This window comes from Lipophrys pholis (assembly GCF_963383615.2).
Source record: "Lipophrys pholis genome assembly, chromosome: 8".
NCBI lineage: Eukaryota > Metazoa > Chordata > Actinopteri > Blenniiformes > Blenniidae > Lipophrys > Lipophrys pholis.
The window spans coordinates 13,001,119-13,025,296 of NC_137630.1; the positions used below are offsets into that span (position 1 = coordinate 13,001,119).

General features: G+C 41.7%; 3 protein-coding genes across 3 annotated transcripts in view; 2 read left to right on the forward strand and 1 right to left on the reverse strand.

Moving 5' to 3' along the window:
- The window catches only part of LOC308113638 (uncharacterized protein), a 28,368-nt gene extending 25,738 nt beyond the window's left edge, over positions 1 to 2,630 (forward strand). The window contains exons 20-25 of the mRNA XM_080470033.1: positions 87 to 222; positions 1,144 to 1,253; positions 1,340 to 1,384; positions 1,522 to 1,654; positions 1,748 to 1,851; positions 1,981 to 2,630. Of these exons, the coding sequence (XP_080326159.1) occupies positions 87 to 222; positions 1,144 to 1,253; positions 1,340 to 1,384; positions 1,522 to 1,654; positions 1,748 to 1,851; positions 1,981 to 2,021 (569 nt within the window). The 3' untranslated portion in view covers positions 2,022 to 2,630. The remainder of the gene's footprint in view (positions 1 to 86; positions 223 to 1,143; positions 1,254 to 1,339; positions 1,385 to 1,521; positions 1,655 to 1,747; positions 1,852 to 1,980) is intronic.
- A 941-nt stretch (positions 2,631 to 3,571) lies between these two features.
- Positions 3,572 to 9,276, reverse strand: lrrc47 (leucine rich repeat containing 47). The gene is made up of 7 exons (XM_080470446.1): positions 8,653 to 9,276; positions 7,438 to 7,899; positions 7,136 to 7,252; positions 6,895 to 7,010; positions 5,949 to 6,051; positions 5,721 to 5,810; positions 3,572 to 5,563 (listed from the first exon to the last, which is right to left on the reverse strand). Exons 1-7 carry the CDS (start codon positions 9,220 to 9,222, stop codon positions 5,342 to 5,344), a joined length of 1,680 nt encoding a protein of 559 aa, XP_080326572.1. The 5' UTR covers positions 9,223 to 9,276; the 3' UTR covers positions 3,572 to 5,341.
- An 892-nt stretch (positions 9,277 to 10,168) lies between these two features.
- The window catches only part of cep104 (centrosomal protein 104), a 29,472-nt gene continuing 15,462 nt past the window's right edge, over positions 10,169 to 24,178 (forward strand). Inside the window, exons 1-12 of the mRNA XM_080469607.1 lie at positions 10,169 to 10,250; positions 11,426 to 11,552; positions 11,797 to 11,970; positions 12,775 to 12,913; positions 13,691 to 13,753; positions 16,406 to 16,482; positions 16,906 to 17,074; positions 18,594 to 18,749; positions 18,907 to 19,110; positions 20,017 to 20,232; positions 20,386 to 20,553; positions 21,159 to 21,332. Coding sequence (XP_080325733.1) covers positions 11,440 to 11,552; positions 11,797 to 11,970; positions 12,775 to 12,913; positions 13,691 to 13,753; positions 16,406 to 16,482; positions 16,906 to 17,074; positions 18,594 to 18,749; positions 18,907 to 19,110; positions 20,017 to 20,232; positions 20,386 to 20,553; positions 21,159 to 21,332 — 1,653 coding nt within the window. The 5' untranslated portion in view covers positions 10,169 to 10,250; positions 11,426 to 11,439. The remainder of the gene's footprint in view (positions 10,251 to 11,425; positions 11,553 to 11,796; positions 11,971 to 12,774; positions 12,914 to 13,690; positions 13,754 to 16,405; positions 16,483 to 16,905; positions 17,075 to 18,593; positions 18,750 to 18,906; positions 19,111 to 20,016; positions 20,233 to 20,385; positions 20,554 to 21,158; positions 21,333 to 24,178) is intronic.

The window sequence follows — 24,178 nt, forward strand, 5'->3', positions numbered from 1 at the left end:
ACCTTTTTTTTTATTTTTTTTTTTTAAGAAAACTAAAGTACATTTGTCGCCCTCTTTTTCACCTCTTTACTTTCCGTGTGTGACAGACATCGGCGTGATCAGCGTGCAGAACGCCCTGTTTGGGCGTACAGACAGAGAGACGTGCAGCGAGGGAAGACCTCCTAATCAGCTTGCCAACACCGAGTGCTCTTTGGCAGGCGCTGTGGACACGGTTCGAACGAGGTACACATTATAACAACGGTCCGAAATTTAAAATGTAGCGCTGACAGCGAGTTATTTTGGGAAGCAGTCGGTCACATCTTGTGGGTGATCATGTGTTGCATGCTGCCCCTGAATGTTTGTACTCACTCATACAATATGTGGCAATTTATCACAAATTGTGGAACATTCTTGTCGAGTTCTACAATATGGTGGTACTGCATCAGGCAATGTCACAGGGAAGTCATCTTTACTTGTGTTATATCACTTTTAGCTTTCCTACCTCGTCACAGAGACATTTGATCTCTTCAGGGTTTGATTCCGGGCCTTGCCTTATGGAATTTGCATGTTCCCCTCTTGTGTGTCTTTGTTTTCCCTGGATTCTTCAGTTTCATGCCGCAGCCCATCAAACGTGCATTAAAGGTTAATTGTTGCCCCTGGGTGTGAATGTGAGTGTGTGTGTGATTGTCTGTCTCTTTGCATGGTGACCTGTTCAGGGGGGGTGTCCTGCCGCCTCCTCTGGTAGGATGAAAACAAACAAACAAAAGTTGCTCATAAGATCGATGGCTTAAAACCTTTTAGTTTAGCTCGAGTGTTACAGTCCCTTGGTAAAAACAGAGACTAACACAAATCAATCAGGGAGTTATGAGGAAACAAAAGTTTTCTCTCGGCAATCGGTGATTCACACACACACAACCTGGAACAAGGGTAGAGTGACAGAGGAAACTCACCCATGCCAGGAATGTAACAATGATCATTAAAGTCTCGTCTTTAGATTTTTTTATTGTGACTCTGTGGTTTCAATTGACGAAGTGCGCAAACCTTACACGAGTGTTGGTATTCAGACAACACATCTTACTGATTTATTCATCGCGAGTAAATACCATCTTAGAAAAGTATACATTTACTTTGTGCAAAAACATGCTTTCGCTGGCATTCCAACAGGTGTGAAGGCAAGAAGGAGTGTGAGATAAACATAAATGATGTTCTTACATCGGACCCCTGCCCAGGAATCTTCAAATATCTGGAGACCAACTTCACCTGCCTCCCAGCAAGTCAGTCTGCCCTCGGCACTAGTCAAATATAGCTGCGAATGAGCTCCGCTATCAGAAACCTAACGCGACTCCTGCTGTTTTTCCAGTTCAACATATTGCATGTGAGGACTCTTTGGCACATTTGTCCTGTGGTAAGTTCATCTGTTTTATCCTCTTTTAGTTTATGATGGATCGACATGACAGATATGAGCGTAAAGCGCTGAAAGTTCCACCAGGCAAATGCCGATCTTTGCCATTTCTCTTCATTTATATATATATTTTTTTGCAGATAAAGGCCAGGTTATATTCGTCTACGGTGCAGACTACGGTCGTCGGGACAGGACCACCTGCTCTCACAGACGACCTGATCGTGAGGTGCAAAATGTGCTCTGCTCAAACCCCACAGACAGAGTGGCAGAGAGGTAAACGATGGCTCGCGTAACCTCTTGGCTCAATTAAAAGTCGGGCAAGTCTTAAAACAGTCTGTTTTCACTCATATTACTCTACATCAACAGCTGCGATGGGAATAACACCTGTGACATCACAGTTGGCAACTCGGTGTTTGGAGATCCCTGCGCGGGCACGTACAAGTACCTGGAGGTGGCCTACCACTGTGAATGTAAGTCGCTGCCAAAGGCTTACTTGGAACTCTGCGCACATTTCTGAGAGTGGGGTAAACTGCAAGACACATGCGTTTAACATAAAATATGTGTGAATTGAACATTTGTTGTTGTTTTTTTTGTTTCAGATCCTCTTATTGCACCAGAGGGACTGGAGGAGGGTCACTGAGGGAACAAACAATACAACAATAGATGAAGGAAATCGCTGTTACTCTGTCATGTTGTTTGCTGAAGAAATGTCAAAATTACCCTCCTGAATGATTTCTTTTTTTTTTTTTTTAAATGAATATACTCCACATGACGTAATCAAGCTGTCTCAAGTGTGTGCGTGGGCGAGGGTGAGCACAAAAATAAACTTCACAAAATACACGAATGAAATTGAAAAATCTGCAGTTCTTCTGCTTCAGCTGGTCCAAACACACTCACTCACATTCACACCATCATTTCACTAATTAAACTCAGACACATGATTCTCGACTGTAGGAGGAAACCGGAGACAAACCTGGGAAAAACCTATGGAAAGAATGAGCAAACTCTAACGTTGGATATGTGGGCGTTAAGTGGTAGGCAAATTGCACCACCGTGTGGTGGGGTGTCAGATTGTTTGGAGGAAGTTTGATTTATTATTTTTTTGACTTTTTTCTACTCCTTTTTGTTCATGCAAATGTAGATTGAGTGGATTGGGTTGTTTATTTTGGTTTTTGTTATATTCATCTAAATGTTTCTTTTTCTTCCGTTTGTATGTTCGAAATAAAGATTCCTTCAATCAAAACAAAAAGTTGTTCTCCCTATCTGCAGCGGCGCTGAACTTCACAGACAAAACCAATGTGGTAGTTTAGTTTCTGTTAAAATCTCTTCATTGGTTTAGATTTAATATATCCCCAAGTATTTCTTGATACAACAGTCCAAAAGAAAAAGGAAGGATGGATGGCAACGATGGGGCGCGCTGGTGACCCCAAGCCATGTTTCTGTTCGTAACACATGCCGATACTTAAAAATACATGTTCAAACACGGATCTGAGTGAATGTATTTGTCCCTTTTTATTGGCGTCTGTATTTATTAAAAGGATCTCATTTTAAAATGTCATATACAGTTTACCTTTTGATAGCAGTTTGCAGTATTCAACACTACGGCCCATTTTCACCTGAGAGCAGGCTGGATGTTGATGTTCTTGTCTCTACGGAGAGGTCGGTGACCTCTCCCGTTGGCTGATATTGGATGGTAGAGGTTTTACATTTTGAAGAGTGATACTTGAGCACAGATCAATGGTTACTCATTTTATTTATCCTTTATTCAACCTGTACATCTTTAAGGAATCCTGTTAATTCACAATGGCAACTGAGCAAAAGGCAGGAGATTTGTTACGGTCTTAAGTAGGAAAGAAAGTTCAGATTATCAACAAATCTAAACCAATATATTCATACAACTATAAAATACCAGTGAAATCAGATAATATAGAGAACAGAAATTTTCCAGTTTTACTTAGGTTATTCCAGTTTGTGGGTGCTGCAGATTGAGAGGAAAATTGGCCTCTTGCAGTGTGTTTAGGGACTTTACAACTATATAAGGAGAGCAGAGTGGGTGTTGTCAGGACAGAATTGTCATTTTTAACAAGCTGCAGAGAAAAGGGTCAACGTCATGAGGACAGTTTTTTTTTTTTTTTTTTTAGACGAGCATGAACAAGTTTACAGAGGAATAGTGATCGGCAAAATTTCGTTGATGTGTTTAATAAGTAACTCCACCAGCACAGCGACACTCCATGGAATTGCGTTTCATTTAGCAGGCAAACAAACATGGAGTTCATGCTGATCTGAAGTAGTACTGTTTGGAGCCAAATCGAAAATCTCAAATGTTATCGAGTGCCCACCTCCAATCTATTGTGTTCCAAAATATTAAAGTAGTGTGTAATAGACAAATTAAAATGATGAAATAAGCTTTATTGACAAACCTTCCGTGCAACAGGTTATGTATCAGAATGAACAGACATTTCCCATTAAAAGCACAAGACCAAATTACCTATTGATCGCAAAAGGATTTAAACAACAAAACCTCATGATGTGAACAAATGTCAGAGTTTGGTGTGTCACATGACCGCTGCAAAGTACAATGTAGTTCAAGCTGAGACAAACTACCAACATGCAGATTGCACTCCTATAATAGTAAGCTCATTTTAATTCAGGGCCCCAACTACAGTAAATGGCAGTTTTACCCTGAGAGCATGACAGGTTGAGACAGGAGCTCTTTACAGCTATTTTCAGTAATTGTAGCTGTGTTACTACCCAAAAAATAAAAATGCTCATTTAAAAAACTGCACATTATACAAGCATGATATTTCATTAGCATTAAGGCACACTGAAGACTGAATCTACTCATATCCTTCTCCATCTGTAATGAGAAAAAAACCACTGTACCATCAGCTTAGGCAAGTGTTTGGGAGACTCTGTACACATGTCTAAATACCTGGAGGAGGTGAATGTGTGAGGATAAAAGTCATTTTACAATTATTTTACTTCAACGATGTAATTCAATAGTGTTTTTTTCCTCTTTTTGCAGATCCTCGTGTTGGCCCCGAGTCTCTCTACATCTGTAAGTCCCATCACGAACATGCCAGAGATTTAGCGTTTTACTTTGTGATTTTTGTCTTCAGGAAATAAATGAATTGAAACTACATTAAAATATTATTGGTTGTGTATTTATATTTATGGTAAAAAAAAAAGTAGTAGTGAAGACGTTTTACTTTCATGTGAATGAAATGACAATTTTTCTCCAGAAGTTAAGAAACAGTTATTTAACTTGTTCAACCTTTGGTTTTTGATTAAATCTAAAACACAGTTACTCCAGATGAAAAACTGAAAAGAATTAACAATCATCACAAATATCTGGTTCTGAATTCAGTTCTTTCTGCTTTCCACAGATTTCACCACTAATTTGTTGGCTAGGTGATTATCAGTTAACAATCGATGGAAGATAATCAATAACCACAGTGGCCGAACATGGAATATGTAAACATTGCACGTGTCATAAGAAATACAATGAATAAAACGGGAAACATGTTTTATTGACACTCTACTTAGATTTCTAGCATAAAGAAGCAAAGGCAATGGATTCTTTCCATAAATAAGCACACCACGATTCTAGTGGATGGTCCAGGTTAAAGTGAATGGTGGTAAAATTGATCTGAACTCATGTAAATAGTGGCACAAAATCAGACTGTTCAGAAAGTGTGGAGTTGTGTAGCATAGTCTTAAGAAAATTCTAACTTAGTTATTAGCCTTCGTGTAGTTACAATTTATACACAACTCATCACAACGGTTTGTAAACGGGCCACTCTTTCTGAAAATCTGGACTTTTTGAAGCGGCTGGTGGCCCAAAAAAATCAAATGGGCATTGAAAAGACAGTAAATCACCTTCAGCCCCCGTGTCTCCCGACCTAACGTTGTTAAAAGGACTTCATGTAATCTGACCGGGTGTAAACATCCGACGCACCGCTACCAAACCACAGTCAGGTTGCCGACGTCTGTGGAGAGATCCGTCTTGGACGGGTAGACCACCTTCAGGTTCCCGTCCTGATCAACCGTCCGCACCTGCTGGATTATCAGCTGGCTGGACGTCTCACTGGGGGCGCTGGGCTCGGCGGGGTCGCCCCCTTCCTCGTCCGACGCCGCCTCCTCCTGATGCTCCGCCGTGAACTTGTTCAACTCGGCCATTTTCTGCGTGGAGACAACGGGGGCGCAGGGGTGAGTACAGGCTGGTTTTTACGATCTACCCAGACCGACATGTTTGAAGAAAATCCTCCCTTGTCGGCTCAAGTCGCGATCAACACGAGAGGGAAAGTAGAGGAGAGAGAGAGGAAAAGGCGACGCTTACAACAATCAGGGCATCCATTATATCTTTGCAGGTCTGCAAGCTGGTTGAACTCGTCACCTCCAAGAACAGCTCCTTAGTGGTCTTCTTAATCTGCACAGAAAAGTCATGCAGTCATTTCTATTGCTTACAGAACTATTTCGATAAATGTCTTCATTGCGTCGTTCCATTGCAGCATGTCGGTGACACACGAGACTCGTTCAAACGTGAAAGATGTGCACACATTCACACCTTTGTTTTCTCACTGTTGGTGATCGGCGGGAAGGAAATCACATGGCCCTCAGCGTCCATGAGGCAGGGATACACCGACTTCCCTTGGAGAAGTTGCAGGTATCTATAAGAATAGAATCACCCGGTTCATAGAGATGACACTTTCAAAGTTTTTAAACAAAGTACTTTCTTCTTATAGAGTCGCCTCGAACAAAAAAAACTTCAATCCCATCAGGCCTCATCACACATAATTAAACTTGCAAGCTTTGTTTTCTTCTTTTTTTTTTTTAAAGCAGAAAGCAAAGATCAGATGAAAAGTGCAGTCGGATTAATTATCATAAATAAAAAATCTTGTTAATACAAGAGATCTTAAACAATAAGATAACTCGATAAGTCATTGTTTTGGTCTGATCGACTTAATTTGTAATCATCCATTCAATGTTCATACAATCAGAAGAACATGTATTCGTCGTTACACAGAGGTCATATCAATACTGCGATATAGAGTGTTACTTGTGTCCTTTATCATTTCGAAATTACATTCCAGTGCATCCTCAGACAGGCAGCTTTCACCACCACTTTTTCACAGTGAAAAATGACATGAATGTGATGTGAAAAAGCTCAAATAGTGTCATCTGTGCAGGCTTCTTAGGATTCTGTTGAATTGTTTACTAACAACACTATATTTAGTGGGGGTATGTCCAACTGGATATAAATGTTGGCAGAATCATATTCAGCTTTTATACAAAGACAATTTTTGAAAAGTTTGTTCACAATTACATCTCTGCCAACACCGACTCAAATGTATGTATAAATGATTACGCGTCACATCTGCTCACTCCCGACACTCCCCCACTATTTTTGCAGCGATCGACCTCGAGGTTCACTTCCTTTCCCCCCCCGCAACATTAAATCCTATGCGACTTCGACAAGTTCAGATCTTATCCGGCAATCTCCTCCTACTGACTTGTGAAGGCCGGTGACGTTCTGCCTCTTCTTCTGCTTCCTCAGCTCCTCTGCCTCCAGATGAAGATGTCTGATCAGCTCCACGGCCGTCATCTCCTTCCGACCAAGTGCCACAACCTGACAGGCAGACGGAAAAACAATGCAAAGGAAAATGGATGCGCCAGCTTGTGGATGATGCGAGAACTCAGATTACTATGAAATTTGTAGGTTTGTGTTTAGCTGCCACGTGATTGGAAGGATACCTTCAGTTGGGCGGGAGGCTTGACGTCGTACGTCAGGGGACCCTTGAGGAGCTGCACGTCGTGAGTTGCAATGGTTGCAATGGTCCTTCTGCCACACAAGTCATCGTGAAGCTTCGTCTAGAAAAAGACAGGTGAAATCATTGTTGTGAATCCACTTGCTCTGCCGTCACGAGGGGCTGAGCGGTCAGAGAGGTGGAGTTGGGCTCCAACAGCTGAGCCCGGATTTTTAAAAGGTTAATCAAGAGTTAAACGCAGAGAAGTAGGGAGGATCAATAAAGCATTGTGAAGTGTGTTGGTCTTACCTGAGCCATCAGGAAGCGTTTGAGCGCGTTCCCCGGCTTCAGGTTCATGCCTCCGACGACGCAGCACACCAGGTACGGTCGGACGTCTTTCACCTCGGCGCTCACCGTGACCGTGATCGCCGTGGGCGCGTCCGAAATGTGGAGAACCTTCACCACCATCTTGTTCACTTCTTCCACTTCGTCCTCTTCATCTGCAACCTTCTCCTTCTTCTTCCTCTGCTGCTGCCTCTTCTTCTTATCGGAGCCGCGGCCTCCGTCACATTCGCCTCCATCTTCGCCCTGCCTGCCCCTTCCTTTCCCCCTGAGGTAGTCCAGAATGGACTTCGTCTGGCACCCATTCACCATCTTCTCAAGGCGCTTGTCCTTCAGCTTGTTGCCTTTGAAGTTGATCTCCTTTAGCTTGGGGCAGTCGCTCAGGTCGGGGGGGATCTCACTCAGCTTGTTGTTGGAGAGATCCAGCACCTTCAGAATAAAAGGCAAGAAGAAGATTGTTTGGCTCAGGAATGGAAAGAGAAAAATCGGCACCAAGCACAGCATAGAGAGAATTTGGGCTGCACAATATTAGTTAAGGATGCTATATTTATGTTGAGTATTGCTATCACGAGAGGGCTTGCAATAAATACATGTAATAAATGTCTTTGTGCTTAGGGATTTATACTTCCAAATAACAGTGATCTTTCTCTTATTGCACCCAGCCGAAACCAGAGAGTCACAGCATTTGAGAAGTGGAGCAGTTTATTAACTTTCAGTCCTTTTTTTTTTTTTAATAGATTTTTCTGCAGTAGGGCTCCATCTGAGTGGCCAAATATGTTGGGAGTGCACATCATGAATGCACGGAAACATAAAATGTGTTACAGTCTGCTTAGCCTTTTGCAACATGTAATTTCTCTCACAACGAGAAGGCCTGGGCCTTTCAGTGTGGGGTTTGCATGTTCTTCCCATGTGTATATGTGTTACCTCAGGGTTCTCCGGTTTCCCCCCACAGTACAAAAACATGCTATGTGAGGTTGACTGCTGACCTTAAATTACCCCGAGGGGTCAATGTGAGAGGATGTCTGTCTCTGTGTGATGGACTGGTGTATCCCGCCCCTAGCCCAGAAGATAGATAGTAAACTGGGATTGGCTCCAGCTCCTACTACTGCCACATCATGGACTTCACCCTTGCACACTGTGCCTTCAAAGCAGGTTTCATTAAAAATCTGTTTCCAAGCCCACCTTGAGAGCAGCCAGCTTGTGGACCTCTGCACCCAGAGCCTGGATGCAGTTGTCGGAGGCCACCAGGGTGCTCAGCAGGTCCAGCCGCTCGGAGAAGAGATCCTCGGGGAATCCGGTGAGCTGGTTCTTGGAGATGTTGATGGTGGACAGCTTGGTGCACTGACTCAGACCCCCGGGCAGCACCTCCAGGCGGTTGCAGCTGACGTTCAGGGTGTTGAGCTCCCTCAGCTGGGTGATCCCCTCCGGCAGGGCCGTCAGGTTGTTGACCGACAGGTCCAGGACCTTCAGGGACTTCAGGCTGCCCACCACATCCGGGAAGGAGGCGAGCTTGTTCCTGCAGAGGATGAGGCTCTGGAGGTTGGTCAGCCGCTGGATGTCCTCGTGGATCTCAGACAGACTCGGACACTGACTGACTTCCAGATAATTGAGCAGAGTCAGGGAGTAGATGGAGGAGCTGAGACCCCCGTGGTGGGAGACCCTCTTGTCCACGGCAGGACCCTGGAGAACCAGCTCACGCCTCTTCTCTGCGGCTGCTTTCTCTATTTCTGGCCAATTCTGAAGGTCCTCCATGCTGCTGCCGGAGGAAAGCAGATGTTGTGAAGCTGGCGACTACGCTGAGAAAACAACTTCCGTTTTAATCTTTCTAAGTAAGTGACTATTCTATCGTATTCCAGTGTAAGAAATGACTGATAAATCCAAAGGTTCAAGAATATAACGTGAAGGTTTAATTGAATAATACAACTGTATAAACTTAAACTCATGGTTATTTAGTAGATTTATTAATACAGAGAGAAAGGTTACCTTTTATATGATCATACTTGTGATTTAAAGATACAAATCGAATTATTTTTAATTGTTTTTAATTAAATCAACTTCTTCAGCCAGAGAATCCAAAAGTGAAAGAATAATATTTGGACTTTACGCTTGGAATATAGATATCATCCTTAAAACGTGAAACAAGTTTTTTTTGGTCAGTTTTGAAATTTCTTATGTGAATTTTATCTGAATTTTGACTTTTAATCTTGCCACTATATTCACAAACTCTCACATAATTTCTTGATACTGAACTCTTCACTTAAATAATGTCATCTTACGTTATTACCATTTAAAAAAAAAATTATATTGAACCTTATCCCATTAATTTATTTTCTTCTTAAACTTTCACGAAAAAGTCCTCCATTTATCCATCCTTACGTTTTAGGATCTTACTCTGCCAATTAATATTTTAGTTTTTAATTTAAAAACGTAAATAAATAAGTTCAAATGTAAGATTTTAGTGTACAGGATTGTCACTTCGTTTATTGTGAAGATACGATTGTACTTCCGGTGTTTTGTTGTTATGGGTCATTTCGCCCGGCAATCAGGAAGTAGATATAAAAAATGCATTAATACATGTTTTATAAGGTTTGTGTTGATGTTATAAATAGGTTACATTGGTTATAGGTTAAAACACAAGTTACAAAACTACAGAATATACCAACGAAACTACAAATCCCACAGTCCTTCGCTGACTCAGGGTCGCGACTGCGCCTGCGCGCGTGGTTGTTGTCACCGGTGGTTATGGAGATGAGCTGCAGCTTCGAGCTGTCAACAGCAAGGTAACGTTCTTGAGGATACCTCTTTAAATCGTTTACAGGACAATGTGTCTTTAAAGTCTTTACATGTATCTCATGTAGCGCGACAATGACAACAGAAGTTTAGCCACTCAGAGACTACCTGAGCTGAGCTGTGCTGTCTGACTTTAGTTAGCGCATGCTAACCCCCCCCCGCCCCTCTTACGCCTTCCAATCTGTAAAAATGAACCTATGTTCTCCTCAGGAAGGCTGTGCACCCTGAGTAATGACTCAGAGTATCCAGAGAAACCCGCAGAGCAAGCTGCTCGTGACAAAGGAACCTTTTAAATATTTGATTTGGTCAAACGCCGGTCCTAAAAGACCAAATTAAAACCCTCAGCAGATCTTTAAGCCTCTTGGGTGCGCTGACAGTCGTCACTAAACTCTTGGTGGTGTGTTTTAGCCCACAGTTTGAACTAGATTAGTTATTTTTCTGCACTTTGGTAGATTAAAAAACAAACAAAAACATGGGGCACTTATGCAGACTATTTTTGGGCAATATTTGTTTGAAAATAAAAGTTGTTTGCATTGCCCTCGACATTCACTCAAGACATCTGTTGTTGAAAGATCTTTCTACGAATCCGCTGCAAGATGATTATAATCATACATATTTGATTATCTTTAGTTTATTATTTCTGTAAATGTATTAATGGTACAAGATTGTCTATACATTCTGAATACTAACAATAACAAATGAAAAACATTCAATGTAATTCTAATATAAGCCAAGATCACATTCTTGGGTATACTCTAAGGTGATAACTAACCCTATTACTTCCTTAGTAACATATTGACAAATTTAGCATCCTAATCTAGTGGTGAGCACTTTTGTCACAGCATTGAATGTCTGTTTTTTGGGATTATGGGTCCTTACTCTGAGGCTTTGCATGTTCTTTCTGTGCATGTGTGAGTTTTTCCAATGTACTCCGGTTTCCTCACACAGTCCGAATCCATGTGATTAATGATCTGTAAGTGTGACAGTGAGTGTGATAAAGGTGTTTAAAAGATGAATGGGTCCTTACAACTTATTTTTTATTCTTTATCTAGAAAGTTGCTGATGGTCATTGGATGCTTTAAGAAATCTCAACATTTTCCCTCATTATCACGATTATAACAAATGTTAGGTATCGTGAACTGATTAAACCACTGTGATTTGTCAGTTTCCATTAGAGGGATGCCCAGGAAGGTAGGATTCGTTGTGGTCGACTCTTCAAGCCATGAGGACAAATTCAGTGCTAAAGAACTTATGGTCCATGCCCCCACCATCAGTGGCTGGAGATCCTGCAGGTACACAAAGTCTGTCTTCAAATTGCACATTCAAGATTTTCAATATTACTCTGTTAAAGAAAAGCTGTGTCAAGGTGTACTTTTCACTCCCAAATGAAGTATCTGCTTGTGTATTATTCTTGTTTTTCCCTTTTTCTACAGCAGTCAAAAGTTTTGTTCCAGAGTGCACTTGTTGTCTGTTTCTTCTGAAGTTACTTGTTTGCTCTTACAACAACAACATTTCTGTGACGGGAATGTTTTGCAGGCAGTGTCCCTTCCCGCAGCACATCACCCTCCAGCTGGCAGAGAGATGCAGGGTGAGGAAGCTGCAGCTGTTGGCTCACCAGTACCTGATCCCAGCCAAGGTTGAGTTCCACATCGGAGACTCCCTCCCTGAAAGCAACACAGCAGGGTTTCCCGGGCAACTCCGCAGACTCGGGTGAGACTGCAACCGAGGCCAGCTTAGTTTTTACATCCTTTTTTTTATTTGCATTTTGAAGATTCAAAACACTTGCATATGCAAATAACAGCTAAGTGATATCGTACAGGTCAATAAACTGCTTGAGTAATGTTTAACCCAATACAGTGGCTCTTTAGCCATTCTGAAGCTTTCAGAAAATTATGAGTAAATAAACATTTGATCGTATTATTTGCTTATTTACACACCAGTCATTTTCAAAAGGACTCTTAACTCTTGGCCAAAAGGGCTTTGAAAAATAGCTGATATGAGAAAAATATGTAAAACCGTCATAAATAGGGAAGAATGCTAAAACAGCTAAAGAATTACTACAACTTAAATAAAAAAAATAAAAGCTTAAAAATGAGTGGAAAACAAGCACAACTGCTTAAAAGGGAGCCAAAATAGATAAAATAGATATTGTCAGCATTGTCAAAAAAAAATACGAAGGGTGAAACCACAAAAATCAGGTAAAAAAAAAAACAGCTGAAAATGTCATGAAATGTTTCTCATCCTAAATTGTGATCGAAACTTCACAAAAGCAAAATTTTGTACGTGTTTCAAAACCATACATAAAAACCTGTCTTGGCCTCATTTTAAAGGTTAAACGTGTTTTGCGGCTTCGCCTAAAATTGTTTTGGTGGAAAGCCGACAAAAGCGGCCCTTTTGCTCATAAAGGTTTCAGCTCCCTGGTTTAACCAAACCCAAATGTACCATGAGTCAAACCGCTTGCATGTCGCAGCAGAGGTCACTCTCCAGCAGCTTCACTCTCTCCTGTCTCCACAGGTATGTGTCTCTTTCCGACAACGAGAAGACAGGATTCAAAGCTCGTGAGCTGAAGTCCGTCCACGTGGATGCTGTTGGAACGTACCTGAAAGTAACCTTCCATCGAAACCACGCCAACCGCTGCAATCGCCACAATCAGGTACTCCTGTGGTAGCAATACAGAAAGATTTGTCTCATGCAGAGCCAGAACAATATGGCTATCACTGCATGGAGATAGGATTTATACTTGTAGTCGGTATTTGTAGAAATCTAATGAGGAATGAAAGAAGAAATATCTCCAAACTATTTTAAAAGCTGCTGTTAAATTGTGGTACGCAGGCTAGTGTGCTTCAAAGAGAAATTATTTTGAGAGGATTTGGGAAGGGTTAATGCGTGCAATCTGCAGGTGGTTTAAGGAACTAACATGTTTTTTCCAGTGAAAAGCTGGTGAATGAATGGGGGGGGGGGGTTGGGGGGTCGCTTACAGTAGTAAATATTTGATTCCCTCAAGAAAAAGGTTGGTAAACTGAATTAAATTATTAATTAGAATAACTTCATTTGATTTGTTGCAGCATTCACAATGTAAGGATTGATATCAGGATAAATTAGTCTCTGTGTAATGAATAGTGAAGATTTTGAGCTGTAAAATGCACTGCAGTCTCCCTGCATGCTCCTCGTTATGAAAACTCTCATTTAAGTGCAGTCATATAGATCAGTAATAGGCTTGTTTTTCATCTATCGGCAAGTACGATCATTTCCTTTAAAACCTTCACAATAAAAAAAAAAAAGAAAAAAGAAATGATCTCCAGTTGCAATCACATACATCAAATCTTCCCTTCCCAGTGCTCACTCATTTCCCCCACACATTGACTTTTGATTTGATTAACCAGTTTCTGTTTTTAACCTCACCCTCATCAACATGTCTTTATGATTTCAGGTTGCTTTGGTTGCCATTAATGTTCTGGGAGAGTCTTTGGAAGGCAATGCCTTTAACACAATAGTAAGTGAGCTCTCTTCCCACTCGTTGCCGCACCTGCGTCCGCTCAGCAGTAGGTGGTGATGCTGTGCTGTGGCTTTGTGCAAATGTGGCTGCCGTCATCTGTCAAGTGGAGCTGTTTGATCTGTCGTCATACATCGGTTTTTAAGTATTTAATCCATAGTGACACTTTAAACCCTTACCCCCGTTCATTTGGCGAAACAAAACAGATATACAAGTATAAGGTTTAACTCAAATTCCTTTATCCTCCATGAAGCTTCGCTCAACAAGTAACCGGATGTAAAACCATCTTTGTTGCTCTTCTGGTGGGTTCTGGTCTGTGGAACATTTTGATGCTGTTCTCGTGTTCTATGATTTTGTGGTGTGGAGTCACTCATCCAAATCCAATGCGTAAGCAGATGTTTACATACACCTGTTAAACAGAATTGTGTGTATGCCTGCGTGTATTCGTGTGTATGTATGTGTCAGTCCTGTAGTGATGAGAGACAAAGGGACGGCAGTATGTAATCAAACAGGAGGCCTTTAGTTAGTCAGTGTAATCAGATATTCCTGCAGACGGACAGCTCCTGGAGGGGGGGGGGGGGGGGGGGGGGGGAGAAGGGAGAGAGAGAGAGAGAGAGAGAGAGAGAGAGAGAAAACACACACACACACACACACACACACACAATCGGATAGAAACACGGACAGACAGACACACACTTGCACAGATTCCGCTGAACAGGCTGTGCATTGTTTGCCTGCTAATCCGACTCTGAGCACCTCCATCACAGCAGTGATCTTGCCTGGAGGGTCGGTAAGATCTTGTTCTCCTTTACCTGCTCCATGGATGGAACTCGTGTTCGTCCCGTTGAGGTGCTCAGGTGGTGTGAATTTTAAGATAAAGGTTGAAGCGTTCATTGTATTAAAGGGTTAGTTTGTCTAAATTATTGAAGAATACACCCCAGTTTGCTGTAGTACATGTCGTTATGCTTAAAAAAAAACCATTCCTATAGTGCTTGTTGAACTTTGACTTTGAACTGATAATTCTAATATATGTTTGTTTTTAACCATTCATCAACATTATTCACTGTTTTCTTATTTCCATTCCTCATGCTTTCACTTCTGGTGTAATTGTCTGGCCTCCATTAATATATTAACATTTGTTTGTATTATCTTTTATTTAAATATACTTCCTGTTAACATCAATTTACCATTACTTTTCCACTTGGGCTCCGTAGTGCTGTCTGCAAGCTGCAGAGCATCTTTTCTAAAACAATATGATTTAAAACGTATTACTCTGGAAGTTTGTAAAACAAAACAAAACAAAAGTACTCTCTTCAGAATACTTGGCAACACCGAAGTAGCCAAAAGGTGGACAATTAGGATTAACCTTTTGTTGCGCTGATGCTGATACCAGCCTGAGTAGTGAATGTCTTCTGATAGGCCATAACTGATAACGTGCCGGAGCAGCGCACCTAATCAGTGAAGGGGGAGTAATATCACCTATGTGGACATTTCTTTTTAAGATAAACGAATGAGATAAAAGTAAAGCGAAGTGCAAATTATGCACGAGGCTGGTGCTGATTCAATGAGTCGGAAATAAAACGATGAAATGTTCTTTTCTAAACAGTGTGGTCATTTTACACAAGGCTCCTGTTCACACAAGAGATGGGTTTCGGACTATACAGAGCACGTTTACCCAGACAAAAGGCAGAGTAAAGCTGCTAATACTTGAAATATTGTTGGGTCTGATGACAAATCGTATTTCGCTTCATTCATTAAAGCAATATATAATACCTGCTGGCCACAGGCACAGAAGACAGAGGCACAGGAGCACGGTTGCCTGTGTGGCTATGCTTTCATGGCTTTTTCTTTGAATAGAAATTAAACATTTTAAAATGATTCTGTGAATTGTAATTGTATTGATTTCAAGCAACTTTCAATCTCCCTTTTATATTTTTCCAAACAATGTGACATATAAAGTCATATTTATGCTTCCTGCCCCTTGCACATTGTCGTGTCTTCTCGCAGAAGGCTGGCAGACAGTGGTGTGTGTGATCGCAGAAGCCACTCTTGTTCCCATTCATTAGCGACTGAAAGGAGGTGGTCCTCTGCTCCATGAGGAAGTTTGTCCTTCATCATGCTCAATGTGCTTTTAGTGCTGATAAGTGAGAACGATGTCATCAGTAGGCTATTCTGGTTGTCTAATCATTAGCTTTCAAGCTAATAGCAGTGTTCATGGTTGGATTGTCTCTATATAGCCTTGGCCTGGAGTGGTTGAACAATAACTGTGTGTGTGTGTGTGTGTGTGTGTGTGTGTGTGTGTGTGTGTGTGTGTGTGTGTGTGTGTGTGTGTGTGTGTGTGTGTGTGTGTGTGTGTGTGTGTGTGTGTGTGTGTGTGTGTGTGTGTGTGTGTGTGTGTGTGTGTGTGTGTGTGTGTGTGTGTGTGTGTGTGTGTGTGATCTTCTTTTACTGCCCTTGCAGTTTTTGGTGATGTCATTCTGTTAGTAGTTGCTAGTTTCAGTATATATTAAAGGGGGGGGGGGGGGGGGGGGTTGAGAGTCACCTTCAAGCTAATGTGATCTGGACACAATGGTCAGGTTTTTCCTGAGCGCAGTAATAGAGGAGTATATATGCACGTGTGTGTGTGTGATTTGTCCATCTGTTTCCCCCCAGCCAAGCAGAGAGCAGCTGATCGAACACTACCTCAACAGTACCCAGCTGGAAGCCGCCTTGGACACGACCTTCATGGGGTGAGGCTAGGCCATTGAACCCTGGTTTCTCTGTCTTGTGACAATAACAGTGTTCAACAAAGCCATTTAGTCTGGAAGCTAACCAATAAGGCATTTGAGGCCACATGCATCTGAGGACGATGCAGGTGGCAGCCCATGCAAAGATGAAACACATTTCAAAATAAATTTTTTTTCTTTCTATTATATCCACCCCCAAGGGACGCTTCACCTCAGGGCCTCACTCCTTTGGGGGTGGGGTCGGGACAGACAGTCAGTGTTTTTCCTCCTTGGTTGGGAATTGCACAATAACCAGCCTATTTGTCTGATGATGACTCTTGTATTCAACAATGGCATTCTCTCAAAGATCTGTGTGATTATATAGCCAGTGACAAGCCAAGACTTCTCTGAAATATTTCCTTTGTTTCATTTCTTTTTGCACCACAGCAAATGTGAGACCATCTCCCCGTTGGATGACCTGGCCTTCGATATGTACCAGGACCCTGAAGTGGCTCACATCATTCGTCTTCTGGACCAAAAGAAGCAGGACATGGTCCGGCAGGAGAAAAACGAGCAGGCCAAGCATCTGAAGCAGGCCATCGCTGACCTGCAGAAGGTAGCTGCAGGCTGGCAGGCTGTCATACATTTAGACCAGGGGTCTGCAAATTTTGTGACCAAAAGAGCCATTTTCAGGATTTCGCACCAAATGAAATTTTGTCTGGAGCCTCAAAACATGCTATTTATCTGAAATTATGAAGAAGGAAAAAAAACCTCTTAAGAGCTATTCATAAAAAAACTGAGGTGGCATTTATGAAGTGTTATTTTCTGTATCTGATAGAGGCTTGTAGTAGTAGAGATCCAAAAGAGTGACAGACCATGCTCCGAAAACTACATAAAACAGTCGATTTTATTTTCTGTAGTTAACAAAACGAATCAACAAGACATCATCAACCTGCATTTGCCACCGCTCACCATAATATGTTTCCCATGCACATCCTGACCTGGATATCTTTTTCTTCCAGGCGTCTCGTTTGTTTTCACCACTGTTTGTAACAGTAGTTGTTAAACATTGTTCAAATTCCTGTTACTGACCTTCTTTGTATACGGCGTTGCCATGCAGACCATGAATTCTTAATGAGCCCAACAGCTGCAGCAAGAGGCTTTTTGGGTTGTGTCTCCTCAGCGTCCAACCACAAGTCCCTCTGTAACCAGATCACACACACACACACGTCCAAGCGTCTTGTTAGCATGGCGTATTAGGGTTGTGGACGTGGTCATGCTGAAAATCCCTTGTCATCGCAACCGTCTGGATGTCAGAGGAGGATTTTTAGTGTCACATTATATCTGATAGCACATGGCAGAGAGACAACAGATCTGACAGCAGAGCACCACCTCGTCATAATTCTCTTACTTCACCTCCTCTGTGTTGAATAAAATTAAAGTGTTTGGAGTTGCCATGGAGACGGTACTACCTGTTTCATCTCAAACTGACTTAATGAATAAAAATCCATCCATCGAGGATTTACCCAGAGTAGGATTTGGGTCACGCTATCCAGTGTGAGAGCCAGAGTACATCATGGACTCAAACAATAAGACCAATTCACACATTAATAGCATTAATTTAAAATCTTTAGTAAACTCAAGTTTGTCCTTTACTGTAAAATCGAAGTGTTTTTGTCTCATTAAAGCCACACGATCACGTCCTATAAACAGGCCTAAATCTATATAGTTTAACAAATAGTCGTTGACACAAGTTATAATTAGGAAAAGATATAAAAGTGAGATCAAACTTGCGTTAAACTGAAACAATTGTGTAAAAGTTAAAAACAGACCAAACCCCCCCCCCAACAATTTTATCAAAGACCAGTGCCAAAGAAAGCTTTTGAATAAAAAAATATATAACTTACTGACTTTTTCAAACTGAAAAATAAAGATTTATGCCTTAAAGTGCAGTAAATCCTATAAGCTCTCAATTTAAAAAAAAAATAAAATCCTCCATTTAACTTTACTTAAATCAGACTCAAATTTATGTCAAGAGAAAAAAAAGGTCATTATGAGCCTCATAAGCTGCTCACATATCTCAGTGTGTCACCGTGTATCTACAAGGCTTCTCTTACTTTTGGACATTCTTTCAGGTGGGGGAACGTTTGGCTCGATATGACGTAGAGAAGCGATGTGCCATTGAAAAAGAAGATTATGACCTGGCCAAGAAAAAGAAGGATGTGATGGAGGAGTATCGGAGGAGTGTTTACCAGCAGCTGGAATTCCACAACCTGCTGGACACGACAATGGTTTGTCACCTGATCATACAAACAGCAGATTGGGTCATGAAATTGTTCATTATATTCATTTTAAAAGGCTTTTGGAAAGCCGAGGAATAGTGGGACATTTTTACCACTTACTTTCTCACTGTTTTTCTTTTTCTTTTTGTCTTTGCCATGTCACCAGATCTCAAAGGCAGGAAATCTTTCACTCACAGAGATGGAAAACCCCTTTTTGCCTTCACCGGGTCATCAGTCCCTCCCTGTCAAGCCTGTGGCATTCCCAGACACACTCAGGAAGGAGAAAAAAAGTCATCAACCCCGACATTCACCTAAATTTAGCAACACACCTGACTCTGCTTTCGCCTGGCCTGCTGTACCCGAGACTGATGTAAGCATCCCCCTTTTCATACACCACCCCACCACATTATATAAAACAGCGCAACTTTGTCAAGACTGTTTGTGATGAGTTTCTCATTAATGATACAGTTAGACCCGAAAAAAATAAAAATAAATCTAGCCCACTGAAGCACATCAGGAACATGTTTCCTGTTGAGGCCGCTGTAGTTTTGTAACCCAGAGCACACAGGGGGATTATGATCGCCGGTTTCTTTTATGCTTTACTCACCACCTACTAAGAACGACCCTGCTACAGGTTTAGGTTTCACTATTTAATTAAAAGCGTGCAACAGTTGGCTGACTCCGGCGGCTGCCAACCTGGCCCTCAGGCAGGGCTTTGAGCCTTGTGTACGAGGCAGCGGGATGCCAGTTGGCCCTGGGGCGAAGGAGACGGTGCTCAGCGGCTGGAGCTGTGGTGTGTTTAGAGAGGGCGATATCTGTCATTCTCATCCCGGCGTTGAAGGATTGACCCATTCAGAAGATGAACAAGGCCAGAGATGATCAATTTTTCAAGAGAATGGATGTTGCGTCTATGCCTGAAAATATTGATCAGTTTTCTTTGAGCTTCATACAGTAGATCGAACAAGTTGCATAGAATGTGCTTTCTTGTCTATTTAGAACATATCTGTACCAATAATGAAATGTTTCCTTTAGCCATTTTGCATAGTGCTTCGTCTAACTTGGGACTGCAGGATGCTGAGTACTATTACTATTGGTGAAGGCAGGGTACACCACAGAGCAAACAACACATGCATTCACACAGACAGCCAGTCCAGGTGTACTCTGCTTTGGCGTGGGGGAATTGATTCAGCTTCTTCTGACCCTGAACAGGACAAAACAGTGTGAAACATGGATGAATGGAAATCTGAATGCCATTTTTTCCTCTTTCTTGTGACAGGTCAGTACAGTACCTTATGATGAAAGGCCACTGCCGGCCCTTCAGAGGGGAGAGCAGCTCCCGGAGGTCATCCAGAGCCCAGCCGAGGCGCTCTCTCCCAAATCTGATTTGCAAATGACTCCAGACAGCCCTGAGATGAGAGGAGAGCCAGAACCCCTGACAGAACAAGCCCACAGAGAAGCTGGCCTACCAATAGAAGTGTTTGGAGAGAGCTTGGTTAGAGAACACAATAATACTGTAATCCTACGTGACCTAAATACATCACACGCCATCTATGTAAAAATCAGCGGTGATACAATCCGACGTAACTTATATGTGCAGTCTGTCTCAAATCCCTTTGGCTACTCTATGGTGTCTTATATTTTGCAGGTGGCTGGGTGGTATTCTAAGAACTGGCGCAACAGAGAGCATGCTCTGCAGTCTGTGTACGAGAGACTTCTGGCGGTATCAGTCGTCAGCCCCAAGGAGGAGCTGAGAAACACGATCAGAGCTGCAGTCTTCCTGGTCAAGAAGTCGCTTCTGGATAAAGCCGCAGCTGTGAGTCATTTCAGAAACCAGCGTCGTCATGTTCCAATTGGCCAAGTTTGAGCACCAGTTTGTAGGATTGAGTAACATTTCGCTGTGAGCTTAGATACTACACTTACTTCATGCAGTGGCCATGACAAAAAACAAACTGCAGGGACCATCAACAGGGCAGCCCGATCAGGAACGAAGAAACACCGCTTTGAGGCAAAATGATTGTGTTCACTCCTTCGCTGTCAACACCTTCTATATGTCACAGGGATCATGCATTCTTGTTTCAAACGGAACTAACATCCCTGCTGTTAAAACACAAGGCGCTCACTCACAAATACACATGTTTTAGCAGGGTTCTTCCTGAAGCGCTTTTCTTTTCAGAGCTGGCTGCTTTGGACAAACAGTTTCAACAAAGTTGGTCTTGTAATCCTGTAATCCCTGCTGAAAGCCACTGACAGTGGTCTGGTAATGAATAAGAGTCGCCGAGCACACTTGCTTACCCATCAGGATATTAGCGGATCATTTTCCTGCTCATCCAATGTGCCACTGTTCAATGCAGGAGTGTGTTTGGGTGTCGGGAAGTCCATTGAGGTTTGATCTTAATGTTGAGTTACTCTTACTCTTAGGTTTTCCATGCCTCCCTGAAGCTGCTGCGGGTTTTGTTGAGCCAGGTAATCCCAGGTCTGAGGCTGGGCCGGCCCGAGATGACCCACTGTTTGGAGCAGACCTGTCCCAACCTGCTGGCCAGGAGTGGAGACCCTGCGAGTCATCTACGTGCCACAGTCGCTTCCTTCATACTGGTACTGTGATACTCTTACAGCTTGATTTAGGACCCAGATTCTACATTTCCCTGATGTTTTTTCCTGATCAACCTTTGTGGCCAAAGCTTTTCATGCTTGAGCTTGCCTTCATTCCTCCAACCTTGTGTCTCTCGAGCCCGAGAAGAGAAAGTTTTTTTCTCTCCTCGTTAAAAAAAAATCCAAACAATGTCTTTAGTTTTCCTCCATCAAGCATCGTGCCGCATTACAATCTTAGAGATTTCCATTGAAAAACAAACCTTCAGAATGAAACGTACGTTTGTGTAGGAGACTGGTGTGTGCAGGGGAAACAAAAATCATTTTATTTAGATGAATATTCCATCACACTTTCTGACAGAATGAGATTAGTTCATTTTAAATGTAATATTCCAAATATGTGATGTTCATGCCACAGACCCATTCAGTATTTTTTTTTAGATAAAACTGTGGATTATGTAATCTTGTTATACTGTTCTCTCGAATATAATGAGATACATACAATCAAAGTATTGAATATATATTTTCATATCTACATTTGAAAAAATTCATCTTCACTGCCATGGGGCCAAATTGCGACTGGCCACTTCTACCATGAGTATATACTGGATTTATAGAAACTCTCTTCATGAAACGTTTTTAATATAGCTAATGCATCCTGTGGGAAGAAATCAGAGTAAAGCCACACAATCACTGGCAAAACATGCAAACCACCATGTCACCATTTTCATGTTTGAAGTATCACTCAGGTTTGACTGGAGGGAAAAACGATGAGCTAGAAACATAGCAGGAGCAGCCAATTTTCAACAATTGAATCCTGGTTGTGCTTTAATTAATTTGAAAGAAAAATGAAGAAGTGGAGACGTTTCCACACTTAGTTGTTGCTTGATAAATGATTTCTGACACATGTTGGAAATGTGTGAGTTTGGTCAAATTAAAACCATCATGAATCATGTCCTTTTCTGGGTTACATACAAAATGTGTTTTATAACTGTCAGAATTAAAAACTCAAACAATAAATCTGTATTTCAGTGTGTTGGGAAGATGTTGATAGTTCAGATGCAAACCATTAAAAAACAAAAACAAACAAACAAGTCTATTTGAAGAAAGAGGCTGTATTTATGAATACCTGAACTGTACAAACACAGGTGTACTACAGTTATATATTTGTGTTTCATTGATTCCATTGGTGTATCTTAACTGAAAACATCAGATAATCTGTGCAAGAAATTCATGTTAGTAGAAGAAACGTGTAAAAGGGGTTTTACTTCTGCCTAGTTTGAAATTCATTCCATCATATCATCAAATCAGACAACGGCTTGCCCGTGTCTAGTTATCTAGTTATCAGAGTTGGCATAAGTCGTATGACCACAACCTGCTGCAGCCTTGCAGAGAACTTTTCATTACAGGTAACGGTCATAGAGAAAACAGATCAAACGATTGTCATTGCACACTGCGTCTTTTATTTTTGGATTGGAGTAAGAGCGTCATCAGTATCAGCTGCTTTATCTTTCTGAACCTAAATACCTCTTCCAAAAACAACACACCACTTCCCTGACTGTGTGGAAACTTGTGACTCCCGTCCCCCCCCTGGGGACTGAGCTCATTTGGGTGAGCGTGAGCAGGAGACAAGAGATAATTACCAAGCTGAGATTGTGGAGGGAAAATATTTAGTGCCGACCAAACGTCCCTCTCTGATAAGATCCCAAAGCTGGCATTAGTGAGCAGAAGAGCAGAACTTCATCATTAAGCAGACATTTTCCATTTTTTTAATCTAATTTGACATTTTTTTTACATTTTCCTTAAATCAGCTATTTAATATGTCTTTGAGAGACAGGCATTGAGATTGACAAAGATTTTTCTGTTTGGGTGGAATGAATTTGAGCCACTGAGTGTCAACCAGTTGAGAGACTCATTAATGGCTTGAGGGCCAGCTTTGAATTGTTTTGGGGGGGGGGGGGGGGTTGAACATGCTCTGACAAGATATAGTGGATGTGTTGGACAAAGACATGGAGAAGGTTGGTGTAACAGAAGAAGAGGGGGATGATCTGTGGCCACCCACGCAGGGAGCAAGAAGGACCAAGAAGATCAGCACTTCCTTCGGGGCGAGAGGCCTCCACATTTTCTGTAAAAAACAAAAAACTGAAGGAGATATTTATGTTATGATGACACTTCAGACTTTAATAATAGAATGAACAGATGTCAGGACAGGTTTCACCGACCGACCCCCAAACCACATTTGGACAATTCAAAATGAATTCGACACACTAAAATACTATTTCAGATTACACTTTAATGAATTTAAGTCTGCAGGGGCTTACGCATCTTGTTGCTAATCTGTGTTTTTATGGGAGGAATTAAATTTTTTTTTAATTTATCTATTTCTTTGATAACATTCTTTATCATCTTCATTATTAGACAATTCAAGATACCGTAATTTTGTGGAATGTACCTTTGTTTTTGTCCTTGCAGCTTTTTTTATACAACTCAAATAATACATTTGACAATTTCCTTTCTTCTAAAAATGCTAAAATGACTTACTATGAACATCTCCGACCTTGTCAGTGGTATATTGTATCAATATACATTTATGAGAATCATTCTATCTTTTTATTGTAGAACAGTGCAAAACAGTTTTTTGATACCTCTCCTAAGTTGAACCAGTATTCGATTCATAGAGACATTTCTAGATGTGCTGGCAAGTTTTCCCAAAACCTTCGAGCTAAAGCCTGGGAGGCCTCCTTAAACTGGACCAAAGCCACTGGTGGTAGTTCATCTTACGTGAGCTGGTGTTTGTTATTCAGGCACTGTACTGGTGAGAGCACCATTATGAGCTGCTGGGTGAGTCCAGA

Excerpts from the sequence above, each read along its gene's own strand:
- lrrc47 (XM_080470446.1), bottom strand. The coding sequence starts at position 9,222 with ATGGAGGACCTTCAGAATTGGCCAGAAATAGAGAAAGCAGCCGCAGAG. Across the intron at positions 5,811-5,948 it reads CCAACAGTGAGAAAACAAAG|ATTAAGAAGACCACTAAGGA; the intron begins GTGTGAATGTGT and ends TTTTCTGTGCAG. Across the intron at positions 5,564-5,720 it reads TAATGGATGCCCTGATTGTT|AAAATGGCCGAGTTGAACAA; the intron begins GTAAGCGTCGCC and ends GTCTCCACGCAG.